The sequence below is a fragment of the Schistocerca serialis genome, chromosome 4 (genome assembly GCF_023864345.2).
Source record: "Schistocerca serialis cubense isolate TAMUIC-IGC-003099 chromosome 4, iqSchSeri2.2, whole genome shotgun sequence".
NCBI lineage: Eukaryota > Metazoa > Arthropoda > Insecta > Orthoptera > Acrididae > Schistocerca > Schistocerca serialis.
The window spans coordinates 857,222,789-857,235,863 of record NC_064641.1 but is presented as its reverse complement, the minus strand read 5'-3'; the positions used below and the strand labels follow the sequence as shown (position 1 = coordinate 857,235,863).

The 13,075-nt window shown below is 43.5% G+C and overlaps 1 protein-coding gene across 1 annotated transcript in view; it reads right to left on the bottom strand.

Moving 5' to 3' along the window:
* Positions 1–13,075, bottom strand: part of LOC126474811 (uncharacterized) — a 105,501-nt gene that overhangs the window by 60,158 nt on the left and 32,268 nt on the right. Inside the window, exon 3 of the mRNA XM_050102284.1 lies at positions 12,980–13,075. This exon is cut by the window's right edge and continues 26 nt beyond it. Within this exon, the coding sequence (XP_049958241.1) occupies positions 12,980–13,075 (96 nt within the window). The remainder of the gene's footprint in view (positions 1–12,979) is intronic.

Sequence of the window (13,075 nt, the reverse complement as noted above, 5' to 3'; positions counted from 1 at the left end):
GAAAGCCGTGCCGAGATTCTAAAGAGAGTTTTGCTTGATTTCTTCTTGACCTCAGGCATAAATAAGGCATTAGGGAAGAGAATGACGTAAAGTAAATAGTACTATTAGTTATTGTGAGAAACTTATTAGTAATATACATTCTTGAAAAGAATAACTCTAGTAAATAAATGAAACTGAAACTAATCTATCACAATTTGAACGCTCTGTCCTAATGTACAACGTTAAAGAACGTACTAAATTAGTATTTATTAGCAACTATTAACTGAAGAGGAGCAATCTCCCTATATTCGGTTACGAATTACTATAAGAGCACAATTAAGAGTAAATGACAAATAGTCACAACGATATCGTATTAAAAGGATTAAATCTCTCTAATAGCAAGGACTCTAGGTTACGTAAAATGTGAGGAAAATGTATTAACAGTTAAATATTGTATATTGAACAGTTTTAATTTCGGTTAAAACCTGACAAACTGAGCTTGTGGGTGGGGTATGTAGTGGGACGAAATTAAACGTCACCCATCCACCAAGTCAGCCCAGTTTGCAGGTGACTATAAGTTTAATTTAGTTTTTGTTTATGTGTTTTCTTATTATTTGTAATAAATGTGAATTATCTAAAAGTTTTGTATTTTTTTTATGTGTTTCATGTAAGGAGAGATCGGCGCAACGAACGGGGACAGCATCTTCGTTGCCGCGACCAGAGAGGAAATTGCTGGCCGCTATACGTCGCGGGTCGACAGCCAAGGAGCAACAGAAGATCCTGGAACCGAGTTGTTGCGTCGTGTTTCTAAAAATTAAGAATGAATTTTTATACTCTTTTTTGTACAACAATGACGTCATAATGAGCTTAGTCTTATTGAAATGTTAGTCACTGTCTGTCAACGCTCAAGTTCACATCTGTATGTGTAGGAAGCTAATAAAATAGTGTATGCTACTAAAGTTGAAACACGTGTCTTGAAGATTTATTTATGAAGAATTATGTCAACGGATTAATAATATATTTGACAAGATTCGTGATTCTTACGGCGTTCGCCGAAACTTTGAATCTAAAAAGTTTATTTAATGTGTGATTCTGATATCGATTAGATCAAGATAACGTGTGTCAATATAATTTCTGAGGAGAAACAAACGAAATTTAAATTCGGAAAAGTTACAAAAACCAATTGGCCCAAGTGATGCAATTCTTTGCATACGACTCAACTGATGTTTTACAGTTTCGTTCAAGAACCATTCTATGACAATTTAAAAAGAATATGAATCATTTTGAAGTGGGTTGTAACTGACGTAGGTGACGAAGTCTGCACATGGTCATATATCAAACGAAAACTAATACGTCGTTACACCGCATCCTATGTGGTAAGTACCCATCACCGCGCAGCAGTATTCTAAAAGAGGACGGACAAGCGTAGTGTAGGCAGTCTCCTTAGTAGGTCTGTTACATTTTCTAAGTCTCCTGCCAATAAAACGGAGCCTTTGGTTAGCCTTTCCCACAACATTTTCTATGTGTTCCTTCCAATTTAAGTTGTTCGTTATTGTAATACCTAGGTATTTAGTTGAATTTACGGCTTTTAGATTAGACTGATTTATCGTGTAACCGAAGTCTAACGAGTTCCTTTTAGTACTCATGTGGATGACCTCACACTTTTTCGTTATTTATGGTCAACTGCCACTTTTCGCACCATTCCGATATCTCTCCTGAATCGTTTTCCAGTTAGTTTTGGACTTCTGATGACTTTATTAGTCGATAAACGACAGCGTCATCTGCAAACAACCGAAGACGGCTGCTCAGATTGCCTCTCAAATTGTTAATATAGATTAGGAACAGCAAACGACCTATAACACTACCTTGGCGAACGCCTGAAATCACTTCTGTTTTACTCGATGACTTTCCGTCAGTTACTACGAACTGTGACCTCTCTGACAGGAAATCGCAAATCCAGTCACATAACTGAGACGATATTCCATAAGCACGCAATTTCACTACGAGTCGCTTTTGTGGTACAGTGTCAGAAGCCTTCCGGAAATCCAGAAATACGGAATCGATCTGAAATCCCTTGTCAATAGCACTCAGCACTTCATGTGAATAAAGAGATAGTTGTGTTTCACAGGAACGATGTTTTCTAAACCCATGTTGAATGTGTGTCAATAGACAGTTTTCTTCGAGGTATTCATAATGTTTGAAGACAATATATGTTCTAAAATCCTGCTGCATATCGACGTTAACGATATGGGCCTGTAATTTAGTGGGTTACCCCTACTACCTTTCTTTAATATTGGTGTGACCTGTGCAATTTTCCAGTCTTTGGGTACGGATCTTTCGTCGAGCGAACGGTTGTATATGATTGTTAAGTATGGAGCTAATGCATCAGCAACTCCGAAAGGAACCTAACTGGTATACAGTTGGTACACAGTGTAACAGTGAAAGCTAAATATTGTTTCTTATCTTTTTGTAATAAAACTCAACGACTAGTTTAACTGTTTGTCTAGCGAACCGAGTGTGCAGGTTTCTTATATGTGGATGGAGACAGTTTTAAGGGCGCACGACGGCAAGGTCTTCAGCGCCGCTCAGTAACAGATTGACACGGGTGTCAAGAAAAGACTCAGAACAATAAAACAGAACGTGAAACACAGGAACAAGCTTGGAAAAATATGGGCCTACCCACACCGAAGCGTGGGACAAAGCATGCCGCCAGCAGTAAAGCATGGACAACACAGGAAGAAAGTGGTAGAGGGAGGTAAAACAATATAGCAGATGGTAGTAGGTGGCTGATCGCAAGGAAAAAGGGAGAAGCAGGTTTCCTAGACACCACCTCCACCTTTGAAGGAAACTCCAGACTAATCTTACCAGTGGGATAGTCAGCGAAGGGTGGGCGACTCTCCTATTCAAATATTTTAGTGTTTTCTAGCAATGCCACACACTGTCTAACAATTTATTATGTAATTGTTTGTATTGTGTTACGTGTCTTCATTCCTCCTGGGAGCGCTGGGTGACCGTGACTGACACAGGCCATGCCTGATCGCTAGTTTTGAAAGCTTCAGTATGATTGGTCGAAAGAGAAAGGGGAAAGGGGAGGGGAGTGCTTTGCTCCAACAAGTGAGCCACCAGGTCAATCACGTAGCAGGTAATTACACACATATATTGTTTAAATAATGCTGGGAAGACTTGTGGAGCCCTCTGGTTCACGGCCAGGGATTCGGTGGTGGCCGTGACCACTCAAGAATTTCAACACCCCTCTGGGATCTCAGTTGGCTCATTCGGTCTGCATTCTCCGGCGAATGCAGGGGGAGACCAGTGTTGCGATCTGTTTGCCATTATTACCGCAAGTGTGAAGGTGCCTTGGCAAGGGCTGATATAGCATCAGTCTTTTGTGACAGCAACCAGATGATAGAGGACTGCACCTACAACACTTCATCTTTCACGGCCGTTGCTGGGTTGGAGCAGTGTTTGCGGCTATAAACCACGCGGCAACGTTCCGGGGTGGGGTTGGAGGGGGGGCGGGAGGGCGGGGGGTAGAAGGAGGGTGCCGGTCTATCCTATCAGGCGAGATACACTACTGGCCATTAAAATTGCTACACCAAGAAGAAATCCATATGATAAACGGGTATCCATTGGACAAATATATTATACTAGAACTGACATGTGATTACAAAAATGGTTCAAATGGCTCTGAGCACTATGGGACTTAACATCTATGGTCATCAGTCCCCTAGAACTTAGAACAACTTAAACTTAACTAACCTAAGGACATCACACATGTGACTACATTTTCACGCAATTTGGGTGCATAGATCCTGAGAAATCAGTACCCTGAAACACCACCTCTGGCCGTAATAACGGCCTTGATACGCCTGGGCATTGAGTCAAACAGGGCTTGGATAGCGTGTACGGGTACAGCTGCCCATGCAGCTTCAACATGATACCACAGTTCAGCAAGAGTAGTGACTGGCGTATTGTGACGAGTCAGTTGCTCGGCCACCATTGACCAGACGTTTTCAGTTGGTGAGAGATCTGGAGGATGTACTGGCTAGGACAGCAGTCGAACATTTCCTGTATCCAGAAAGGCCCGTACAGGACATGCAACATGCGGTCGTGCATTATCCTGCTGAAATGTAGGGTTTCGCAGGGATCGAATGAAGGGTAGAGCCACGGGTCGTAACATATCTGAAATGTAACGTCCACTGTTCAAAGTGCCGTCATTGCGAACAAGACGTGACCGAGACGTGTAACCAATGGCAAGCCATACCATCACGCCGGGTGATACGCCAGTATGGCGATGACGACTACACGTTTCCAATGTGCGTTCACCGCGATATCGCCAAACACGGATGCGACCATCACGATGCTGTAAACAGAACCTGGATTCATCCGAAAAAATGACATTTTGCCATTCGTGCACCCAGGTTCGTCGTTGAGTACACCATCTCAGGCACTCCTGTTTGTGATGCAGCGTCAAGGGTAACTGCAGCCATGGTCTCCGAGCTGATAGTCCATGCTGCTGAAAACGTCGTCGAACTGTTCGTGCAGATGGTTGTTGTCTTGCAAACGTCCCCATTTGTTGACTCAGGGATCGAGACGTGGCTGCACGATGCGTTACAGCCACGCGGATAAGATGCCTGTCATCTCGACTGCTAGTGATGCGAGGCCGTTGGGATCGAGCACGGCGTTTCGTATTACCCTCCTGAACCCACCGATTCCATATTCTGCTAACAGTCATTGGATCTCGACCAACGCGAGCAGCAATGTCGCGATACAATAAACCGCAATCGCGATAGGCTACAATCCGACCTTTATCAAAGTCGGAAACGTGATGGTACGCATTTCTCCTCCTTACACGAGGCATCACAACAACGTTTCACCAGGCAACGCCGGTCAACTGCTGTTTGTGTATGAGATATCGGTTGGAAACTTTCCTCATGTCAGCATGTTGTAGGTGTCGCCACCGGCGCCAACCTTGTATGAATGCTCTGGAAAGCTGATCATTTGCATATCGCAGCATCTTCTTCCTGTCGGTTAAATTTCGGGTGTGTAGCACGTTATCTTCGTGGTGGAGCAATTTTAGTGGCCGTAGTGTACTTTTCGATGTTGTGGTTACAGTTCTTGGGATCCTGTGCTAAATCTTACACACACAGAGTATGTATGGTTGGAGATCGATTTTTTTACTATGGTGTAGAACATCGAGTAATATAGTGGTGGCTTAGGAGAAGGTTTAGCAGTCAGTATACGATATTTCTTATGTATACAGTATCATTTGTTGGGATTTGGTAAAACTGCAGTTCTTAAACGATTTGTTACAATGTTATTAACATGACGTTACTCACTACTTGTATCAACGTTTTCATTTCTAACAAACACACTATGATGTTGCATACACACACTAGCCATGCAGCAATGATAAACAATTCGTGCACATGCTTCACTGTGATTGGCTGAGAGCATTATAAGACTGACAAGATAACGAATAGACAGAACTCACGTAAATCGACAAAATTCGTATAAATTTGGAAAGTATGTAAAACTGTGCAAAATAGACTAAATTTTAGAAAATGTGGAAAAAATAAGAAATATGTAAAAAACGGGTAATATTGTGGAAAATATGAAATAATGAGACTACTTAGCTACCTACCTGGGTGCTTCGAACGAGGAAAATCGTGTAACATAGAAATTGTTATTAAGACTCATAGTTTACAATCCAAGTTATGTGGCTTGACAAAAGAACATTAATTTGCTATTAGCAAACAGACAGAGCCTACAACCTCTCTCTATCCTACAGCTTGAGAGTCAAATCCACCCATCCAAGTGTCCCGGTTATAATGAGAAAAATTGTGGAAAAAAACGTGAAATTGTGATGTATGGAGAAAAATAAAACGAATTTTGAAATTCGTAGGAAATATGGAGGGATGAGAGTATTTAGATATCTGCCAGGGTGTGGTCCCTACCGGTTTCTCGAACGAATTATTATTAAATTTGATTAACTTCTCATGGTTGGGATTCACAGTCATATAATATTTCTTAAAAGACATGATGTCTTTTAAGAAATATTATTAAATTGTTATTAAGAAACAGAGCTCGAGTGATATGGCTCAACGTAGTTTGATGTAAACAAATAGACACATCCTAATCCTCTCCCTGAGATGTACAGCTGCAGGGATAACTCCACCCACCCGAGTGCCCCCATTACAAAAGAGAGAAACTATCGGGAAATACGAAAAACGGAATCGGTAAGAACGGAGGAACGCACCCAGTCAGCCCTCGACGGCGACCGGAGCCGGGCAGTGGACTTACGCACCGCCGGCCAGTGTGGCCGAACGGTTCTAGGCGCTACAGTCCGGAACCGCGCTGCTGCTACGGTCGCAGGTACGAATCCTGCCTCGGGCATGGATGTGTGTGATGTCCTTAGGTTAGTTAGGTTTAAGTAGTTCTAAGTTCTAGGGGACTGATGACCTCAGAAGTGAAGTACCACAGTGCTCAGAGCCATTTTGAACTTCCGCACCTGGCGCCGGCTCCTGGTCGGGCTGGTCGAGCACCTGCAGGCCGTGCAGCCTGTCGTGGAACTCCCGCAGCAGCGGCAGGGCGCGCGTCAGGTACAGCAGGTACTGCAGCGTCCGCGACGACTGCTGCAGCCGCGGGCACAGCGCCCTCACCTGCGCACACGCGGCCCCAAGCTGAGGCACCGGCGTCTCGCCCAACACCGGCTGCGCGCTGCTCACTGTTTATAAGCTCACGACGTCATCAGCAAGGCAGCTCAAACCCGACCCGCTCGTGCAAAAGTGTCTGTGGCCCAGCACCCGAAAAAAGTTGCAGGTTGCCTGTCTACCTGCTTCCAGGGCCAACCAATATTTTTCACTGTTCCGTATAATTACTGATTGAATTGTTGTTGTTGTGGGCTTCAGTCCTGAGACTGGTTTGATGCAGCTCTCCATGCTACCCTATCCTGTGCAAGTTTCTTCATCTCCCAGTACCTGCTCAACCTACATCCTTCTGAATCTGGTTAGTGTATTCATCTCTTGGTCTCCCTCTACGATTTTTACCCTCCACGCTGCCCTCCAGTACTAAATTGGTGCCCGCATCTCGTGGTCGTGCGGTAGCGTTCTCGCTTCCCACGCCCGGGTTCCCCGGGTTCGATTCCCGGCGGGGTCAGGGATTTTCTCTGCCTCGTGATGGCTGGGTGTTGTGTGATGTCCTTAGGTTAGTTAGGTTTAAGTAGTTCTAAGTTCTAGGGGACTGATGACCATAGATGTTAAGTCCCATAGTGCTCAGAGCCATATGAACTAAATTGGAGATCCCTCGATGCCTCAGAACATGTCCTATCATCCGATCCCTTCTTCTAGTCAAGTTGTGCCACAAACTCCTCCCCAATTCTATTCAATACCTACTCATTAGTTATGTGATCAACCCACCTAATCTTCAACTTTCTTCTATAGCACCACATTCCGAAAGCTTCTATTCTCCTTTTGTCTAAACTATTTATCGTCCACATTTCACTTCCACACATGGCTACACTCCATACAAATACATTCAGAAACGAGCTCCTGACACTTAAATCTATGCTCGATGTTAACAATTTTCTCTTCTTCAGAAACGCTTTCCTTGCCATTGCCAGTCTACATTTTACATCCTCTCTACTTTGACCATCATCAGTTATTTTGCTCCCCAATTAGTAAAACTCATTTACTACTTTAAGCGTCTCATTTCCTAATCTAATTCCCTCAGCATCACCCGATTTAATTTGACTACATTCCATTATCCTCGTTTTGGTTTTGTTGATGTTCATCTTATATCCTCCTTTCAAGACACTGTCCATTCCGTTCAACTGCTCTTCCAAGTCCTCTGCTGTCTCTGACAGAATTACAATGTTATCGGCGAACCTCAAAGTTCTTATTTCTTCTCCATAGATTTTAATACCTACTCCAAATTTATCTTATGGTTTCCTTCACTGCTTGCTCAATATACAGATTGAATAACATCGGGGAGAGGCTACAACCCTGTCTCACTCCCTTCCCAACCACTGCTTCCCTTACGTCTCCCTCGACTCTTATAACTGCCATCTGGTTTCTGTACAAATTGTAAATAGCCTTTCACTCCCTATATTTTACCCCGGCCACCTTCAGAATTTGAAAGAGAGTATTCCAGTCAACATTGTCAAAAGCTTTCTCTAAGTCTACAAATGCTAGAAACGTAGGTTTGGCTTTCCTTAATCTAGCTTCTAAGATAAGTCGTAGGGACAGTATTGCCTCACGTGTTCCAATATTTCTACGGGATCTAAACTTACTGATTGAATTAAAAAATTTAAAATGTTGTCATAATGCACGCATCAGGAGGTATAATATCACTTTTAAAAGCTTAACACAATAAGTATTCAAGTTGAAAACTGGGTATACACTGATGGCCCGAAACCTTATGACCACCTGCTTAATGCCTTGTTTGTCCGTCTTTGAAACGAAATACATAACTGATTCTGCGTATCAGGGATCTCACAGTTTGTTGGTAGGTTCGTGGAGATATGTGGCATTATATGTCTACGCATAGGCCACGTACGCTACTGGCCATTAAAATCGCTACGCCACGAAGATGACGTGATACAGACGCGAAATTTAACCGACAGGAAGAACATGCTGTGATATGCAAATGATTAGCTTTTCAGAGCATTCACACAAGGTTGGCCACGGTGGTGACATCTACAACGTGCTGTCATGAGAAAAGTTTCCAATCGATTTCTCATACACAAACAGCAGTTGACCGGCGTTGCCTGGTGAAACGTTGTTGTGATGCCTCGTGTAAGGGGGAGAAATGCGTACCATCACGTTTCCAACTTTGATAAAGGTCGGATTGTAGCCTAATGCGATTGCGGTTTATCGTATCACGACATTGCTGCTCGCGTTGGTCGAGATCCAATGACTGTTAGCAGAATATGGAATCGGTGGGTTCAGGAGGATAATACGAAACGCCGTGCTCGATCCCAACGGCCTCGTATCACTAGCAGTCGAGATGACAGGAATCTTATCCGCATGGCTGTAACGGATCGTGCAGCCACGTCTCGATCCCTGAGTCAACAGATGGGGACGTTTGCAAGACAACAACCATCTGCACGAACAGTTCGACGACGTTTGCAGCAGCATGGACTATCAGCTCGGAGACCATGGCTGCGGTTACCCTTGACGCTGCATCACAGACAGGAGCGCCTGAGATGGTGTACTCAACGACGAACCTGGGTGCACGAATGGCAAAACGTCATTTTTCCGGATGAATCTAGGTTCTGTTTACAGCATCATGATGGTCGCATCCGTGTTTGGCGACATCGCGGTGAACGCACATTGGAAACGTGTAGTCGTCATCGCCATACTTGCGTATCACCCGGCGTGATGGTATGGGGTGCCATTGGTTACACGTCTCGATCACCTCTTGTTCGCATTGACGGCACTTTGAACAGTGGACGATACATTTTAGATGTGTTACGACCCGTGTCTCTGCCCTTCATTCGATCCCTGCGAAACCCTACATTTCAGGGGGATAATGCACGACCGCATGTTGCATGTCCTGTACGAGCCTTTCTGGATACAGAAAATGTTCGACTGCTGCCCTGGCCAGCACATTCTCCAGATCTCTCACGAATGGTCAATGGTGTCCGAGCAACTGGCTCGTCACAATACGGCACTCACGACTCTGGATGAACTGTAGTATCGTGTTGAAGCTGCATGGGCAGCTGTACCTGTACACGCCATCCAAGCTCTGTTTCGTGACGCAATGCCGTTATTACGGCAGGAGGTGGTTGTTCTGGGTACTGATTTCTCAGGATCTATGCAACCTAATTGCGTGAAAATGTAATCATATGTCAATTCTACTATAATATATTTGTCCAACGAATACCCGTTTATCATCTGCATTTCTTCTTGGTGTAGCAATTTTAATGGCCAGTAGTGTATTTTTACATGTTTCTCCAATTACTTATAACAATCCTGTGAGGATAATACAAAAAAAGGGAATAGTTCCTGGAGATATTTAAAATTATCGATAGGTATTGCGATACAATTTTCAGACACTTAAAGTTTTGAAGTTTGTCATCATCATATGTATATAAGGAAAGTAACGAAAATAGAACAGATAACAACGGAAGGTTGTAAAAAGAAACCAAAGTTGAATGTTTATTGATATATTTATCCTGGCGAGATTTACATCTAACTAGGCGTTCTACACATTTTAGATGAGATTCATTAGGACATGTAGGCTGTAAGCTTCTTAAATATGATCTGCTAAAGCGATGATATTCCGAAGAGCTGATTGGTTGTTTCATATGGAAGGAGTAGACCAAACAGCGAGGTCATCAGTGCCGTCGGATTGGGGAAGGAAGTCGGCCGTGCCCTTTCAAAGGAACCACCAAGGCATTTGCCTGAAGTGATTTATGGCAATCACGGAAAAGCCGAATCAGGATGGCCGGACGGAAGTTTGAACCATCGTCCTCCTGAATCCGAGTCTAGTGTGCTAACCACTGCGCGACCTCGCTCAGTCTAAGAGCTGGACCGAGTAAATTGTCATCCCTATCTTCAAAAAAGGAAAGCTGAGTAATTGTGATAGCTACCGACATACAAGCTTATTCAGTTTCGCATATCAATTCTTTACCAACATTATCGTAAATAAATTGCATAGACACTACTAAGCCTTCATGGGTTTATAGTAAAATGGCTCTCCAAAATAAGATCATGGTCTGGTGGCTATTTTTCACTGAAGTTGCTTATAGAAGAACGGAGAATTTAATCTAGAAACGCTTACTGCTTTCGTCGACTGCAAAAAAAAAAAAAAAATTATTACGACTTCTGGCTGATAATCATGTTTCCCAGCAAATTTTCGCTAATATACCCAAAATTTACAGAATAAATTTAACCTTTGTCAAGAAAGAATTATCAGAGTGGGGCAAAATCCATACTGGAGTACGACAAGGGTGCGCCCCTTCGCCATTCTGGTTTATTATTATTTTATATGAATAACATTATTCAAGAATGGAAACAAATGGCAGACAGCTTCATTCACATCAACAGAATCACAAAGCTAGATGCTTTACCTTTCGCAGATGATTCAGCTGTTGTAGAACCTGTATACAATTTGCAGCATGGATCTCAACACCAAAAAAACTAAAACTAAGGCCTTCTGAGGATAGGGCCCAGTGGAAAATAAGATCTCTTTCAAAAATAAAATTCTGACAACATGTGGATACATTCACGCTGTAAACTACCCCTTCTAGAAGAGAGAGACTTATCTGAAAAGTCACAGGTATACAAAAATAATAGCAGCCATTAATAATGTAATGAAACCTTATCTAGTCCAGAAACACACCATAATATGCCTTTGTAAGACATTATCAAGAGCCGGGCTGTGGTATGGCAGCGAAGCCTGGGCAATAAAGGCAAAAGATGCTGAGAGACTAACAGCCTGGCCTGTGAAATTCTTGAGACGAACAGCCGGCTACACCAAATGTGATCACAAAAGGGCTGAAGAAGTAGTCAATGAGCTTAAAATGTAACCCATCGGACTATATTCAAAACAACTAAAACAACTGGAGAAAATACCTACAAGTGAGCTGAAACGGGATCCCAAAATCCATGCTACAGTATGACCCCAAAGGTGTGATATAGCTAGGCCGGAATGAGATTTTCACTTTGCAGCGGAGTGTGCGCTGATACGAAACTTCCTGGCAGATTAAAAGTGTGCCGGACCGAGACTCGAACTCTGGACCTTTGCCTTTCGCGGGTAAGTGCTCTACCATCTGAGCTACCCAAGCACGACTCACGCCCCGTCCTCACAGCTTCACTTCTGCCAGTACCTCGTTTCCTACCTTCCAAACTTTACAGAAGCTCTCCTGCGAACCTTGCAAAACTAGCACTCCTGAAAGAAAGTTTCGTGTCAGCGCACACTCCGCTGCAAAGTGAAAATCTCAATCTGGAAACATCCCCCAGGCTGTAGCTAAGCCACGTCTCCGCAATATGCTTTTTCAGGAGTGCTAGTCCTGCAAGGTTCGCAGGAGAGCTTCTGTAAAGTTTGGAAGGTAGGAGGCGAGGTACTGGCAGAAGTGAAGCTGTGAGGACGGGGCGTGAGTCGTGCTTGGGTAGTTCAGATGGTAGAGCACTCACCCGCGAAAGGCAAAGGTCCCGAGTTCGAGTCTCGTTCCGGCACACACTTTTAATCTGCCAGGAAGTTTCATAGCTAGTCCGACCAATGAACAGGTGACAGTGAAAATTATCGATGCGACCTCAACAGGTGAAGACGCCTAGTACTTCGGAGGAAGAAGAAGAGGACATCTGATATGGGATGCAAAATTTAAATATAAATACCACATAAATACTGGAAACAGTAGCAGACACAGCAGAGAAAACCATTGTTTATGTTCGTTCATAAAAAAATGGAAGAACAAAGATAATTTACCGCCAGAGTGATTTAAATTGTGGGCAGTGTCAGAAATGGACGTAATAGATAGCGCGGGAGAGAGAGAAAGAGGAACATGTTCAAAACACAACGAACGAAGAGAGTGAGGAAAGAAAAAGGGAAAAACTAATGGAGCGCAACAGGTAGAAGGTGGAAGTGATTGGTGAACTGTTTGACAGAGACCATGTTCGAGGGGCGAACAACAGCCGCAGCGAAGGAGTTTGCGAACGTTTTTGATTTGTGGATGAAAACCGCTATGGTAATGATTAAGTGAGACCTTCTGCTGCGATTATAAAGATATTACAGTAATTCGATCTCTGATGTTTTGTGTTGGAGTCTACGAAGATTGAAGAGCCAGTGAAGTGAACTTCACGGATGGGAGTACGTAACTTGTCTGATTGCAACTATCCTAAATGGATACACCACTAAAGTATTCTGTTAATTTCAGTACTATTTAACGTATAGCAAGTAAGTTGTATCTGTTACTCTTAGGTACAACATCAGCTGATTAGATTCTTAAAAATAGAACAATGTTTAGAGATGTTAGAGCAGGCAGCGTCCTGCCTACCTGTTCGTGAAGCGACGCCACCCTCTTCGAGCAACGCTTGTGTGGCTTTGTGTCAGGCAAAGCTACTGAGACACGTGCGGCAGTTTGGTCAGCTCT